This window comes from Sceloporus occidentalis, unplaced genomic scaffold, assembly GCF_023333645.1.
Source record: "Sceloporus occidentalis isolate IW3139 unplaced genomic scaffold, rSceOcc1.0.p SCAF_9, whole genome shotgun sequence".
Classification (NCBI taxonomy): Eukaryota; Metazoa; Chordata; class Lepidosauria; order Squamata; family Phrynosomatidae; genus Sceloporus; species Sceloporus occidentalis.
The window spans coordinates 34093487-34109765 of record NW_028316989.1 but is presented as its reverse complement, the minus strand read 5'-3'; the positions used below and the strand labels follow the sequence as shown (position 1 = coordinate 34109765).

The 16279-nt window shown below is 43.2% G+C and overlaps 1 protein-coding gene across 1 annotated transcript in view; it reads right to left on the bottom strand.

Moving 5' to 3' along the window:
* The window catches only part of INSYN1 (inhibitory synaptic factor 1), a 110247-nt gene extending 94915 nt beyond the window's left edge, over window positions 1–15332 (bottom strand). Inside the window, exons 1-2 of the mRNA XM_089537700.1 lie at window positions 14159–15332; window positions 12624–13580 (exon numbers count right to left, since the gene is read on the bottom strand). Of these exons, the coding sequence (XP_089393826.1) occupies window positions 12624–12785 (162 nt within the window). The 5' untranslated portion in view covers window positions 12786–13580; window positions 14159–15332. The remainder of the gene's footprint in view (window positions 1–12623; window positions 13581–14158) is intronic.
* Window positions 15333–16279: the final 947 nt, after the last annotated feature.

Genomic DNA, 16279 nt, shown 5'->3' with positions numbered 1-16279 from the left:
AGGAGTACCCAAGCCATCATCTCTTTGCTCACATGAAGATCAAATTCACATGAAAGCAGCAAGCAGGGCACATTTTTCTGTGCAAGACAGAATGGGATTCTCTAGGGTTCTTGCTTACACATAGATCACCCATGCATAGAGGAGATGCTTGTATTCAGAACCTTTGCTCTTCGTGTGAGCAAAGACATAACAAGAGGAGTGAGGCAAGTATATAATTTCTTTTGCATGTTTATTTAATCCTAATGCTGAATGCCCAAAAGGTTTTCCTGTCTGTCTGTCTAAACATTTGCATGTATGCATGTGCACACATATTCTGTCCTTACTGCAAATCTAGTGGTACATCTAGACACACAGGCAAGAACATCTTGTTATCCCAAGATACTTCTGCCACTGTGAGCATTACTTCCCAGGTCTCTTGGGAATTTAATTTTGCAAAAGAGATTCAAGGGGCACAAAAGCTTTCTGCAGTTAGCATCCAGCCTTGCAAATATCCACAGAATGGCACTTGGAAGGGAAAGAAAAACACTATCTTTATGTTCAGGAGGCCAGTAAAAGAGCTCACAGTAGCTTGGGTACTCCTCCCTGAGTTGTCCTCCCCCCTCCTCCGCTTCAGAAGGAAAATGTCAGCAAGGATGCTGAAGGCACTTTGAGCCCAGGGAGAAAGGGCAAGGGAGCATGATGACACTGGAGGGCAGATGAGCCAGCAGTGAGCAAAAAGAACGAAAGGGTTGCAAGCCAGAGAAAAATGAGCTGGAAGATCTAGTCTAGCTGGAAGGTCTGATAGGAATGGTTGCACACCCATAGCCAGTAGGACTTTCTAGAGCCTCTTCTAGACTACAGGTCCAAAAAAGTTGACTTCAATGGGGAGGATTCTGGGACTTCCAAAAGTCTAGTCACAAGCCCTCCAGTATGTTACAGATGAAAACCAATACTCATCTGGCCAAGCAACATCCATGTGTGGTTAAGACAGCAAAAGATATCAATGAGGAAAAATATTATTATTATTATTATTATTATTATTATTACTATTAAACTTTTTTTCTAAAGCGCTGTAATTATACACAGTGCTGTACAAAGTCGGTAAAATTAAAGAGTATATAAAAGCCTGCCCAAGGCATACATTCTAAGATAATAACAATTAAAAGAGGAATAGATAAAATTACCATATAGAAAAGAAAAACAAATTAAAAACATCAAATATAAAACAAATCACATCACATCAAATATTATCAGACAGCCAGATGACAATCACAAATTCCCTGAGAACGCTTCCCTAAACAATATGGTTTTCAGCTCAGCCTTAAAGCTGGTTAGGGAAGTGATGAGCCGTGCATGCAGAGGAAGAAGATTCCAGGAATGAGGGGCAGCAAGAGAGAAGGGACGGATCTGGGATGGGGCAGAGAAGATCCTGGGTTGAGAGAGGAGACTTTGGCTACCAGAGTGGAGAGTGCGAGTAGGGATGTAGGGAGAGAGAAGATCGGTTAAATAAAGAGGGGCCAGCCCATGCAGGGCTTTAAAGGTGAGTAGCAAAAGTTTGTACCTGATGCGGAAAGGAAAAGGGAGCCAGCGAAGGGAGGACAACAGAGGGGAGACATGATCATAACGGCGAGCGAGTGAAATAATGCGTGCAGCTGAATGCTGAACAGAAATTAATGGGTGGAGATGAGAGAGGGGAAGCCCTGCCAAAAGGAGGTTACAGTAGTCTAGTCGTGAGACCACTAGAGCATGGACCAGTGTCTCTGCGGTAGAAGCTGAGAGATATGGACAGATTTTGGCGATATTATAGAGAAAAAATCTGCAGACTTTGGCTGTAGTCTGGATCTGAGGGATAAATGACAAAGAGGAGTCAAAGATGAAACCAAGACTGCGGGCTTCCTGGACCGGCTGGATAGAGACATTATTGACAGAAATAGAAAAGGAGTAGTGAAGGGTGGGCTTAGGAGGGAAAACAAGAAGCTCTGTCTTGGACATATTGAGCTTCAGACGCCGATGGTGCATCCAGTGGGAGACAGCTGTTAAACAGGATGACACTTGCTGCTCTAGCTCTGGCGAAAGATTAGGGGTGGAAAGGTACAGTTGGGTATCATCGGCGTACAGATGGTAGGAGAAACCAAAAGAACTGATAAGTATGCCAAGGGAGAGTGTGTACAGGAGAGGCTGTAGCAGTTTGCTTTTGCCTGAGCTTTCTGGGAAGAGCAAGGCCCTGCCCCCTCCTTTCCTTTCCTCCCACTGAGTTAATTGAGTGAAAGGGAGAATGAGCCCTGGAAAAGGAGGGCATCGGGGTATCAACCCTCGCTGGAACCAGGCAGGTTTATGGAACCAGCCCCCTCTTCTCTCTCTCTCTCTCTCTCTCGTGTGTGTGTGTGTGTGTGTTTGTGTGTGGTTTTAGGAATTTGTAAAGAGCAGCCTCATTCTGTGTGTATGTGTGTGTGTGTGCACTTGTGGAAATGACACTTTGGAGCATGGCCAGAAAATGTATTTATAAGCTTGCAATGGGGATTTGTTTGTCTCCTTTTGATAGCCCAATTTGCATTGGGCCCACTTTAATGTGCTTTTAACCCCTTGTTGTGCTCTCTGTGTGATAACGAATAGCAAATGAGCTTGCTTTTCTGGGATGCCACCACTTTAACCATTTTTGGTATGGAAGCCCAGAGGACCTATATGTGATACAGCCCCTAGTAAGTGACATGGCTCAATGAGGACCTGAATGTGAATCTCCCAGTCCAACACTTTAACTGCTACATTGGCAATGTCATGCTCATCACTTAGAAACGAAGTTTCCTGTGAAACTGAAGGCTCTGTTTAGCTTCCATGGCCAATATCTGTAACTTTTCTAGATTTGGGCTCTCTTCTGATATGAAAAAAATAATAATTAAATCTTCAATGGGGTGGGGTGAATTGCCGTTTTTGAAGGCTTCCATGAGTTACAGTTCCCTCCACCCTTTTGTACTTTTTTGTCCATGAAAGTGTAGGTTTCTGCACAAAATCTGGAACAGTCAAGGGTCACAAAACAACCTTGTGCGATTTGGGGGCATAAAATGCCAAAAATTCCCACCCATTTAAAAAACAATGGGTGGGGGGAGTTGGGATGCTTTGTGGGCTTCAGGGGCCACAAATATAGAGTTTGGGGACCAGATGTGGCCTGTATCCTGCTCTTTGCTTGCCCCTGAACTCCAGGAATGGAAGTGGAACAAGTCACATCCAGTTCTCCGTAATGGAACCAATAGTCTTTTGACCTTCTGTGAACAAATCCAGAGTCCACTCCCTGTTTTAGCAAGAAAGAGAAATCTTCCCACAAAGTTCAAACTGCACTTAGGAGTTGAACCACCAAACCCTCAGCAGGCCTGATAAATAATCTATGGGCATTTGGTTGTGTCTCCAAGGAACAATGGGCAGAGAGCAGCTTCATTGCTAATAAATATTGCTGCTGATTTCTAGGTCTCTGACTTTGTGTTTCATTCACAGCTTTCAGCCTTCTCTCAAGGAGATTTGCAGGCAGCACAGACAGACCACCGTCCCTGACATGCACCCTTGCTCCCTTGTGAACTGGCACTGGGGGAACTGTTTAGCAAGACAAAGGCAGCAGCAATGGGAAGAGAGCAGGGCATGAAAGGAAAAGGAGGTAAAGGAATGCCCCTGATTAATACTGGGGTGGTTTGTTTTTCCCCCTGTTTAAGGCTGGATTCTCCCAGGAATAATCTGTTGGGGCTGCAGGCTAGAGAGGTCAAAAACAAATGCTAGGCAGGGCCTGACCAGTCCAGGTCCTGGAGCTGGACAAATGGATAGATCTGTCCAGTCTAACCTTGCCTGGAAATCCCTGGTATTTTCCAGTGGTTCCATATCCAAGTACTAACCAGGCTTAACCCTGCTTAGCTTCCAAAACCAGACAAGGAAATGTTTCCTGACACCCCCTTTCCTCTCTTCCTGACATCCCTTTCTTTTCTCTTTCCTTACACTTTCTTCCTGCTCTCTTTCCCCCCCTGAAACCTCCTTTTCTTTTTCTGAAATCTCTTCCTTTTCTCTCTTTCAGACACCCATTTCCTCTCAATTCTGACATCCATTCTTCTTCTTTCACACAACCCATCTCTTTTCTCTTTTTCTGACAGCATCTCTCTCTCACAGGACTTGCTTACATTTGCTAGAATTCTCTGGGCCGCCTCCGGAATATTCTGGTCCTAAATTCCACCCAAATCCCTCCCTTGCCTGCTGCAGGTTTTTGGCAATGGACGGAAGACTTCCTATGTGGTCCCTGACAAATGCCACTGTGGGCACAAGTCACTTTGGGGTCAGTATGAGGTGCCCAGTCTTAGGGTTTCCACTTCTTGTCTTGCATTAAAAAGACCCACCTTTTACTCTGAGTTTTCCAAAAAACCGAGAGCAAATATGGTAATGGCAGGTGGCTTCCTTCCCATTCTGTTCCTGCAAGTGTCCCTACCAATGGGCACCTCCTTCTGACCACAGAGCAACTTGGTAGGGACACTTGCAAGGACTGAATGGGAAGGACGCCACCTGTTGTTACTATGTTTTGCTCTGGGTTTTCTGGGAAACCGAGAGTAAAAGGTAGGTCTTTTTAATGCAAGACATGAAGTGGAAACCCTGAGTCAGATCCAGACATTGTGAAAACAGACTGGGCTCAATTCGGCGTTTGAGGGCTGCATAGTGCAAACCACATGCAGCCAGCCCAAGAGGAATTGGGGTTTATAGGTAATGTAGGTAACATAGGTAATGTTGGAATTTTCTCATTCTGTTTTTCTTCCCTGCTTAGTAGGTTGCAAGAGGGAGAGATTACATTTACCATTGATCTGAATGGATTACTCCCTGAAAGCTTTTGTATTAGGATAAGGGCCAAATGAAGACCTTTGGGCACAGATTCACCCAGCCGGACCTCAGATAAATAGAATCAGGGGAACTCCTTAACATTGATTAGTCATTCTGGTATTTGGTTGAGAGATGAGAATCTCCAAGGAATAATCTTTTTCATGTTGTATATCTTTGGATGATGCTCAGAGATCTTCCCTTCAGTCTGGAAAGGAAGTGTCACATCTGGATATTGTGAAGGTAGGAGAGTCACACATTTTAGATATTACTACCTTCTCATCCCCTGTACCTCACTCATGACAGCCTCAGCCAAAACTCAATAAATGAGAAGGAAATCAATAGATCTGTCATGGCAGAAAATTTTGTTGGACAGGTGGAGTATTTCATTCCTGTTATCTTTGCTTTTGTAAATGTTCATTTTGTCCAGTCTATCAGATACAAAGTCTGTTGAATACAGTGACTCACCCTGATCCACTAATTAGCCTTTGAAATCTCTGATATGTAGCCAAGAGCTTAATCGGATGTAAAAACAAAGGAAGGTTATGATAGGCCCAAACTCCCCTCCTTTAAAAAAAATAAAATAAACAACTTCTTGAAGTCTGTTTTGAAAGGACTATACAAAATGCTGAAAGCTCTTGAAATTTTAATTACAACTATCTTTTTGTGAATGTAACATTTTTCATTCTTTCCATTCTATATCAATCACTGCTTCACATGATTGTTTCCATCATTGACCAGAAAGTGATCTCAAGACCATGCTAATGCAGAAAATCTATGGTTTAACTCCAATGGGAATTTGGTAAGTCAACCGTTCTGCACATTCTATTGATTCAATGAATCTAATTCACTTGGGATGACCAATCGGATTTGGACCTATGTCTACAACACATGGTTGTCTACAACGTGCGGTGGCTTAGTGGTTAAGGCGCCAATTCTGACGATCCAAACTGCTAGGTTGGCAGTTCGAGGCCTCAGTGCTGCATGATGGAGTGAGCTCCTGTCACTAGTTCCAGCTTCTGCCAACTTAGCAGTTCAAAAGCATGCAAATGCAAGGAGATAAATAGGTACCACTTCTCAGTGGTAAGGTAACAGCGTTCAGTATAGTCATGCTGGCCACATGACTACCAGAGCAGTCCTCGGACAATGCTGGCTCTTTGGCTTAGAAATGGAGATGAGCACCACCCCCTACAGTTGGTTATAACTAGACATTGATGTCAAGGGACTATCTTTACCTTTACCTACTATTCTGCCTTGAGGCCCATTTTGGAAGAAAGGTGGGATATAAATATCATAAACAAGCAAACATATATGGACATCCAGCCACTTATTAAAAGGCCTCTTAACTAAGGAGAGTCTATCATTTCTCAATGTAGTCCATCTCATCACTGGTTAACCTATTCTGTCAATAAATTCTGTTAATATTTGGTTAAATTCCTTCTTCTTGTATAGTTTATATGATCTGAAGGGAAACCAGATGCTTTCATTACAGTCCTATGTTCTGGTGCAACAGAAATCAAATTTTCTTCATCATCTCCATGACAGCCTTTCAAAGATTTGAAAATGCCTATTATGACACCACTTAATCATCTCTGCTCCAGGATAAACATACTCCTACAACTTTTCATCACAGGACTTGGTCTCTAGGTTACTTGTGATATGTGACGTCCTTCCCTGGACGTGTTCCAGTTTGTTTTAAGCTGCCATGCCTAGATCATATCCCTCTAACCGGACACAAAATAGATTGGTGTCATTACCTCTTGTGATCTGGACACTTTAATTCTATTTATGCAGCCCATTTGTCCCTGTGCCACACTGCATGATTAGCACATTACATGATTAGCACATAATCTACTAAAAACCCAGATCCTTTCCCCATGTGTTGCTCTTAAGCCAAGTGTCACCCACCTGCTGCACTATGAGTGTGACACTGGGAGCAGAGCCATAGAAGCAGTCTCACTCCTTATTCATATATTAGTGCAAACAGGTTCCTGAACATGTGAATAGAACATGTGCATATGTGTGTGTAAGTGTGTGAGTGTGTTTGTGGAGCAGGTCTGTCCATTATATTTTGAAGGGTGGACAGAGGATCCATTGACATGGGCATCTGAATGTGTGACTTGTGTTCCAGAGGAATTCAAGCATAGTAAACAATTATTGACTTGGAGGTAGGAGGTACATCTTTATGATTCAGAAGTAGACTGAAATTCAGTAAATCCTTAAAGTAAGAGGATCTGGAAACTGATAGTGGGAGGAAGGATGAGGAAGGGCAATAGGAGCCAGGAGAAAGGAGGTCAGCTTGACTGGTAGGGCATATAAATTGCATCTGTGGGTGTGAATTAGGAATGCTGAGGGTTGTTTTTATGCAACACTTGGTTATGTCACTTTTGGATTGTGGTGAATGGAAGAATTCAGTACCTCCATCCACTATGGTTCTCTCCTCCCAAGCTGCCTACCTGTTTTCTGTCTGGGAACACCATCCATTCAGAGGCCAGATGAGAACAGGTGGGGAGGACACAAACAGCCTGCCAGCTCTACTCTTATAGGCACATTCAGGAAGGCATAAGTATCCATCTGGACCTTCCACGGCTCCTCCAGAGATCCAGGAGGTGGTCTCTTTTTCCTGTTATTAGCTTCAGGAACAGAGATTGGCTGCCCCTCCTTCCCACCTCATCCTTGTCTGGCCGCAGAACAGTCATGAGGAAGTGCCCAGCCAACAAACAGGTAGGCTGAATATTCAGAAAGGGAGGAAGACTGGTAACTATGCCTGGTGGAACTTTGCCAGAGTAATATAGCAACCTGACCTGCATTTATCTAGACTGATATGCAGTTTCTGCTCCTTTTTGAATTCTGCAATACAGTTCTCAGCCAACATATCAGAATGTGATGCTTACTTTAGATTACAATGCATTAAAGTATATTTTTAAAATTACAAATGCATTTATAATACAATGGAGCTTTATTATCCCCAGGCATTCCATCTGTGGATTTAAGCATCCATGGACAACAATCCCCATTGCCCCCAATGGCATGTCACACTGCCATTAGGTACAACAGGACTTGAGGTCACACTTTTTTGGTATTCACAGAGTGGTGGTGGTGTCTGGAACAAATCTCCCACAGATACCAAGGCCTGACTGAAACATATTTTTGGATTAAATGGATATTTTATCCAAAATGTATTTAAAAGAATGGCCATTTTTATGTCCTTTGCAAGACATCAGTGAAGCAGCTTGATGCAGAAACAGAATGGAACACATTTGGGCATGAACACATGTCACACATATAATGATCCCAAATGAACTGATCCAACCAATCCATCCAAAAAAGACTGAGAAGATGCCATTTGATATAATAGTGATAAGATTGGCCAGCCAGACTCACCTAGGCATCTGTTTGTATCCTGCCAATGGGCACAGGACCACAGTAAGCTGCCATCCTTTTAATAGCCCATAGGCACCAGATCCCATCTGATTTTGGAAGTTAAGCAGGGTCAGCCTGAGTTAGTACTTGGGTTGGAAACCACCAATGAATCCTAGTTGCCATAGGCTATATTTCAGGGGAAGGAACTGGCAAACCTACCTCTGTTCAGAAAACCCTATGAAATTGCTGGGGTCACAATAAGTCAACAGGAAGGCAAAGTCAACTTGAAGGCACACACACACACACACACACAGAGAGAGAGAGAGATCTTCCCAGGGGCTCATGTTGTGTGTTTTTTCCTGTGGCACCCATGTCAACACTTAGATGGATGGCCAACTTGGGAAGATGAGGGGAAAGACTCTTCAGTCAGATGCAGACTGATGTATTCAGTACTCATGAGGACGAAAAATCCTTTCTGCATTTTAGTATAAATACTGAAGGAGGTATCCAAAGTATTAAGCCTCCTTTGGAAGCGTTAGGCTGAGACCCTTGGATAAGCAGTAGTAGCAGCTAGTGGATTCTCTGCCTGTGTGGTGGTGACATCTCTCCGACTCCGAGGCTTTTAATTCAAATTTTAAAAGAGATATCCAGAGTGCTGAAACTATTTTGGGATGATAACAAATTATAACTGAAAAACATCATAACACAAAACCTTTCTAAAGGGTGTTGTGTATTGTACTGTATTTGAAGAACTGGTCTCTCTACTTCAGTCAAACAAGACTGGGAATTGAGCTGTTTCGTTCAAACTCTTGGCTATGGTTACGTGACTGGAGAGGAATAAGTGCTCTGTACAACCTCAGAGGCACTCTATCATAGGAGTGGGAATTGGGTGGCCCACTGGCCATATTTTGTTCTCCTAAGAACACCCCCCCAGTCACAATTTTAAAAAAAATACTGGGAAAGATGTATGGGTTTTTTTTCCAGTTGAAAAGAGCATTGGGGAGTGGTATTGTTTGGACTGTATATCACTTCTGGTATATTGTCGAATGTGCCAATGTGGCCCACTGCAAACCTGGAAGTGCCCTCCAGCCTTTAGGACATGGCCAACCCTCCTCTGGAACAAGGGTTGGAAACCTCTGCCAGTTGGATTCAGTTGCTGGGGAGAGGATGACTGATAGCATCAGGAGATTTTATTGCCAGTAACTAAGCTTTAGGAGAGCCATTGCAATCATTTAGAATTATATAAACCAAACAACATTTAATGCAGTATCATTGGAAATGCGGTATAACCATCAAGGAAGACCCAGACGTTTTCATTGGGATTCCAAGTGGGTCAGATTTAGCTCAAGGGGTTGAAGTTCCCTGTGTCTGCTTTACAGTATTACTTCCTGGGCTCACCCTTGGTTTTGAAATCTTCTACAGGTTTGGAACTGTGTTCAGCTAGAATTTAGATTAAACCCTTTGCCTTTCTGTACTTTGTTGTCACTAGGATTTCCAAATCTCTGGTCCTTAGGTGGAGGGAGAAAAATTTCAGGGCAAGAGTGTTGCTTTAAACATATGTGTGCATGTACAAATATTATCCTTCATCCAACTTGCTTCTTAGAACAACTATGGTTGATGCTTAACCTGTTCTGCTGAAAAACATCACCAAGGGACCTTTCATATTACATAATTATAGTGCTTTGATTCCACTTTAACTTTCATGGATTCACCTATGGAATAGTGGGATTCATAGTTTGAATTCCAGTTCTGGGAAAAGAGCAGGATATAAATAAATTTAATAATAATAATAATAATAATAATAATAATAATAATACTTACAATTTTCAGTTCAAATACCTCATCAGACTACAAACCCTGGATTCCATAGAATACAGCTGAGGCAATTCAAATGGAATCATAGTGTTATAATTATATGATGAGAAAACGCTCCAGGGCCTGCCTCCTGTGATACCACCAGAAGCTATCCTTTGGTCTCAGGTTTTTGCCTTGAAATCTCTGGGCCTGTGGAAGTGAACATGATTTTGGATTTGGCGTAATGTGTCTCAGCATCTTGTACTATCAAACAAGTCTGGTGCCAAGGATAGTTGCAGTTGTTGTTACTCTTCTTATGTTTATTTATTTCCTTTTGCTCAAAACTGAAACTCACGGCAGCTTAAAATTCAAACAATATAGTTAAAACATACAAAAGGTTGACATCAAAATGGAATTAAGCTATCAATAATATTAAAATAAATGTACTATGAAAGAAATAATAAAAAGCAATATAAAAGCAGTAAAAGAAAAACAGTACAGAACCTTATTAAAAGCCCTTTCTTTTAGTTTAGTTGTTGGAATAAAAAAAAAGTCTTTGCATCCCAATTGAATAACAGCAGAAGAAGGGAGCATTCACAGAAGCATAAAGCTGGAAGGGGATCTTAGGTCACAGAGCCTAACCCTCTGCTCATTGCTGGAACTCCATCTAGAGCATTCCCAGTAGGTAGCTGTCCAGCTTTTCATAGAATCATAGAGTTGGAAGAGACTGCAAGGACCATCCAGTCCAATCCCATTCTGCTATGCAGGAACTCACAATCAAAGCACCCCCAACTAATGGCCATCTAGCCTCTATTTAAAGACCTCCAAGGAAGGAGACTCTACTACACTCTGAGGGAATGTGTTCCACTGTCGAACAGCCCTTACTGTGAGGAAATTCCTCCTAATGTTGAAGACATCTAGAAAAAGAGATCCTACCATCTCTCTAGACAATTAGTTCCATTACTGACCTGCTCTTATTGTCAAGAAGTTCTTTCTAATGTTCAATCAAAATCTACCCTTCTGTAACTTCAAACCATTAGATTTGGCCATATCCTCTGTGGCTGCAGAGAACAAACCAACCTGCACCATCCTCTCCCTGACAACTCTTTAGTTACAATTCAAAGATATATCCATGTTAGTCTGCAGAATCATGTATGTAGAGAGATCTTGTAGCACCAACTGAAGGAAAGAAGTTGGCAGCATGAGCTTTTGTAGACTGCAGTCTACTTCTTCCACTAAATGCATCTGGACTCCACTAAATGCATCTGAAGTCTATGAAAGCTTGTGCTGCCAACTTCTTTCTTTCAGCTCTTTAGATATTTAGAGTCCCATCACTTCACCTCTCAGCCTTCTCTTCTTCAGGCTAAACATGTCCAACTCCCTCAACCTTTTCCAAATATGTTTTGTTCTCCAAAGTTGTTGTCATCCTTGTTGCTCTTCTATGAACCTCTCTAGGAAGAGAGTTCCATATCCTAGGACCAGTCACCAAGAAGGCCCACCAGACATACCTATGAAAATTACATAGTTTACTACCTCCCAAGGCCCATGCCCTAATAGGAGATGGGGCCACCACCAATTCCTGGCTCTTCCATGTTGTCTGATTACCCGCTTTCTCAGAGAAGAATCACAAAGAAGGAATGCCACCCCATATATGCCTTATCTTCCCTGCTTCTAGGAAGTAATATCTCTTGGTTAGTCAAGAGAATCCAAAATGGGGAAGAGAAGAAGGTTGACCCATCTTTCAGGGGAAGCCCATATGTGCACTCAGAGTTTATTTATTAGTATCTGAAACATTTTATACCACTTTTAACTATCATTAAAAGGGGGTTGATAAAATATTGACATAATTAAAATAAATAATGCAAATAAAACATCATAAGAATGGCACCTTATTACTCTGATTTTTAGAATATATGTCAAATAACATAATTATGGCACTTTTAGCTTCTGCTTTCCAAAAATATGGCCTCACTTTTCATATTGCTGAAAAACATCTTGAACCAGGATATTTTCTTATTTATACCACAGATGATTATGTATAATATAATGTATACCATGTATGATATTTGCTAGCTGACCAAGCAGTTGTATTCTTGCAATTATTTCAATAACTTCTAGCTAAACCATCTCCTGTAATCACAAAATATCCTGTGCCATCAATGGCAACATAGAATGAAACACACATACCCAACTCAGGCAAATAGAATTTACATAGCTTTCAGATGACAAAACCCATGATGCAGTGCGACCATGGGTGAGACTCACAACTGCAGAAGATTTACGCAACTTTAAAAATTCCAGCTCCCATGCTACTGTGCACTTATTAGGATAAAAACATGCATGCAGACAACTAGGACCTTCAAAGGAAGCAAGCTAGTATTAAAGAGTGCCAGAGAACTGAGTCTGGATTTTCAAAAAAAAAAAGTAGGAATAAATTAGTACTACACATTTTCATTATTCATATGCACACACTCTCTTACTACTTGCTACTTTCTATAAATTCCTCTGCATTTCCTTATAACCTAATTTATGTGTGTCCAGTTTACCATAACTGCTTTGACCAGGCCCTTGTCCTAGATCTGGTTTCTTTCCTACCTCTGACTCTCAGTGCCCCATCACACCCTCCCACTTGCATTCTGAGCCACACTTACTTCACGGAGTTCCTTGGCCACCTCCTTAAGTTCTTGCAGGATGCCTTCTAGCTGTCCGATCACCATTTTCATGCGCCCCCTGATGCGCTCCCTCTCGCTGGTGTTGCTGCTGTTGGTCGCGTTGTCAGTTGGCTGCCTATCCTGCAAGCCCCGGGAGTTCATCCTTCACAGGGTGCCAGGGAGCTGGGGCAGAGCTGCGTTGTGCATTCTGCTTTTGCCCAGCCAGACTGTGCCTCCACGGAACGCCTCTTGGCTGGGGAGATCTCCACATCTTAACGCTCCCCCACCCTGCCCCAGAAAGTCTCAGGGCACGTTCACCTGCCACCCCTTGATCTCCCCGCCCTAGCTGAATCAGGGCAACCAAGCAGGGACCATTGGGATGAGATCAAGGCAAGGATCATTGCAGTACACACCATCCATTCTTGCTGGATAACAAACCTTATAGGTCTAGAAGACTTAGAATCACCACTGGGTTGCAAAGCCAGTTGAGATGCATTAACCAGGAATGGCCAATTTATGGGGTTAAGGCTTTGCATTTGTGCTTCAATCTGCCAGCTCTGAAATGCCAGGATCTAGAAAAAAAGTTGCAGAAAGAAAGCACCAGTCTATATCATGTATGCTTAGGGCAACCCCACTCATTAGTTCATCATTGTCTTTTTGGAGGTATTCCCTGGGGTGATCCTGAAGGCAATGTCTTCTTCTGGTCCTCTTCCTCAGGCTGTTCAACACAAAACTCCTTCAGCAAATGGGTTCCTCACTGAACAGCATAACTTTGGTGCCACTGCCATCTGCCTTGCCTTGGAAGGGTTCATTAAGGGAGATGTCCACTTTGACTGAGGTTTGGAGAGTCTATACAGGGTTTACAGGAAGCTCCTTAAAATGACAAATGTGTGTTTTTAAAGCATAAAAAATGGGCATCCATGGGATACTGGAAGCACTGATGTTTCACCTCACATCCTGCATAAAGTGAGAGAGGGAAGAGGAGAGGGGGAAACAAAGCAAAGAGAGAATCCACATAAGATTAAGAGGGTTCTTTAGGACAATACCACATATTGATGACATTACTTCATTTCAGTTTGACTGTGTGTTCATGTGGTGGCTTCTCATACCTTTGAGAGCAGAGCCACACGGATAAGGTTGTACTCTACTTCAGTGTGAGCCCTTCCTCTCCAGGATTGCCCATGCTCTGAGACCAACACATCTCATTTCCCACCTCCATCCCTTCCTGAGCAGGAAATTCTGGGAAGAACCCTCACAGACAGTGAGATGTCAGCATCTCACAGGAGCACACACATGAACAGAAGACACAGAGATGAGTCAATGTGTTCTGCATGCCGACTTTTGCACACTGTCCAACGTAAACTTTAATCTCTCCTCCCTTTCCTCCTGAGCCATATTCTTCTGAGCCTTTAAATAGCATGGATTTGGCAATGTTTTCTGTTAAAAAAACAAACCAAAAAACCCCCCAAATCCTCTGCAAAAGAAAAGAGCTGCTTATTTTTAATCCATTAAGACAATCTAAAGAGCCAACTTACGAGCAAGGCAGCTGCTCCAGAACACTGTAGAATCAAGGAATGCCTGGTCCTTTCCCCCCTCCAGCAGCTTTGAGTGTTAGAAAAAAACAGATTCTTCAGTCCTCTTCAGCTGTGTGAGTCTGAACATTCATGAAGAGCCGTCGGGTACGTAAAAAAAAACTTAAAATAGAAATAAAAATGGTGTGTGTGTTTGGGGGGGGGGGGAGAGAAAAATAATCCAGGATATTCAGATTTCCTGTTTTTCAGATTAACCCTTTGGTCCCATGTGGATAAATTGTGATTATTGCCCTTCTGGTTTCCTTCAAGACTACTGGAGAGAAGTGAGGGGGAAAGGGGGTGGACATGAATAGAGAGAGCACCCCCTCTGCTCCTGCTTTCCCTGCAACCAGCTAGCCAACCAGCTAGGAAGAATGATCAATTCAGCCCAGAAGCTCTGGCTTTGCAGCCTTTCCATCTGCATAGCAGAAGGGTGCAAACCCACCGGTCCACGGGCCTTGGTCTCCAGTCCACAGGTGACATGGTCCCAGTTGGAGAGCTCTTGGGGAAAAGGAGGAGGAGGAGGAAGGAGAAGATGAAGACAATGTCCTTCTCAACAGCTCATCTCCCTTGTGCATAGGATGCTGCTAGGTCAGCTTCTCTTCAGCAGCTCCCCAGGAAAAGGAAAAGCCCAGTCCTGTGTTGTTCTGCTGGACGCCTTTGCTGGACCCAGAAGTCACTGAGCCTGGATGCAGCTCACATCCTGATGGAGGAGTCCTTTAAGCCAAAGTGGTTAGAAGACCGAGGCTGAAAAAAGAGAGAGGAGGAATGTTTTTAAAGGGAAATAGCAAAAGAATGCACATCTTCAGGGAACCCTGGTTCTGCCTTGGCTGACAGCAGTTGGGAGACAGCTAGCACTGGGCTTCAAAAGCCCCTGGCTCTATCCAAAAGGCATACCATACAGACAAGCAGAGTGAGGCAAAAGCAGAGGCACAGAAAACCCCAGTCACTTCTTCTCCTTTGCTGGGGCAAGTACCCTGGTTCAGTGCATGCTCCTGTTTCTTGGCTGGCTGCTCAGCATGGGATGTGTGGATGGATGGATGTGTCTATGAGTATAAGAGCACTGCAGCTGCTTCCTCCTCCTCCTCTTCCTCCTTGCTGCCAAAGAGCTGTGGAGAGCTGCAGCCCTTCTCCTCACAGCCTGCCAGCTTGAAGGCTATGGCTCAGCTTAAAGATGCTCAGCTTATGCGCTATGTCAGAAAAGGGGGTGGGAATTGCTCTGAACAAGAGGATTTAAAGAGCCAGAGCATCCTGGGCTTACCTGTCTGCTGGTTGAGAGTAGAGGAATTCTGTTTGCTTCATTTTTAAAAAAGAAATCTGAGTCCTTTTTCATAAATGGGAACCAGGCACTTTTTAAAAATAATAAACCCTCTGTCTTAATGTCCTGATCCAAGAAGCCACTTTGAAGCCTCAGTGGGTCGAATGGAGAGTCAGATTAAAACTGGGGTGTCTCTAACCATAATGAACAAGGTTCAAAGGTATGCGTTCCAGCCTCAAGAATATTCTCACGAGGCTCATTCTGCACATACTCTTCTTTTGCAGTGCACTTTTGCAATGCACCAAAAAAAAACCACACCAAAAAACGAAGGTTTGCACCAGTCGCTGGAAAAGCAAATATGCCAAAGGACCTGGGCCCAGTCCCTGGCATCTGCAGTTGAGAAATGACCCAGCGGTCCACTATGGTGAGTTTGGGGGCCAGTTTTCTCCCCCCCCCCCCAAAGTCCTCCAGCAGGCTCCAGAGATTGCAAAAAATAAAGCTCCCCAAAGCAAAAAAATAAAAATAAAAATGTCAGTGGCTTAAAGCGTATCAGTTTTGTACACACTGACGTGTGCCTTTCTATAAAGGTGCAAATTTCAAACTGCACTAAATGGCTAGTGGTCTGGACTATTGCATGGACTGTTTAAAAGCAGCAGCATTGGATGGGTTGTTTGCATCTTTTTTCCCATCAGCCTGTCTTTATTGCTTTACTGTGTGTATGTGCATTCAAGTTGCCTCTTGACTTATGGTAACCCCATGAATTTCACTGGGTTTTCTTAGGCAAGGAATACTCAGAGGTGTTTTGCCAATTCCTTCCTCTAAAATAT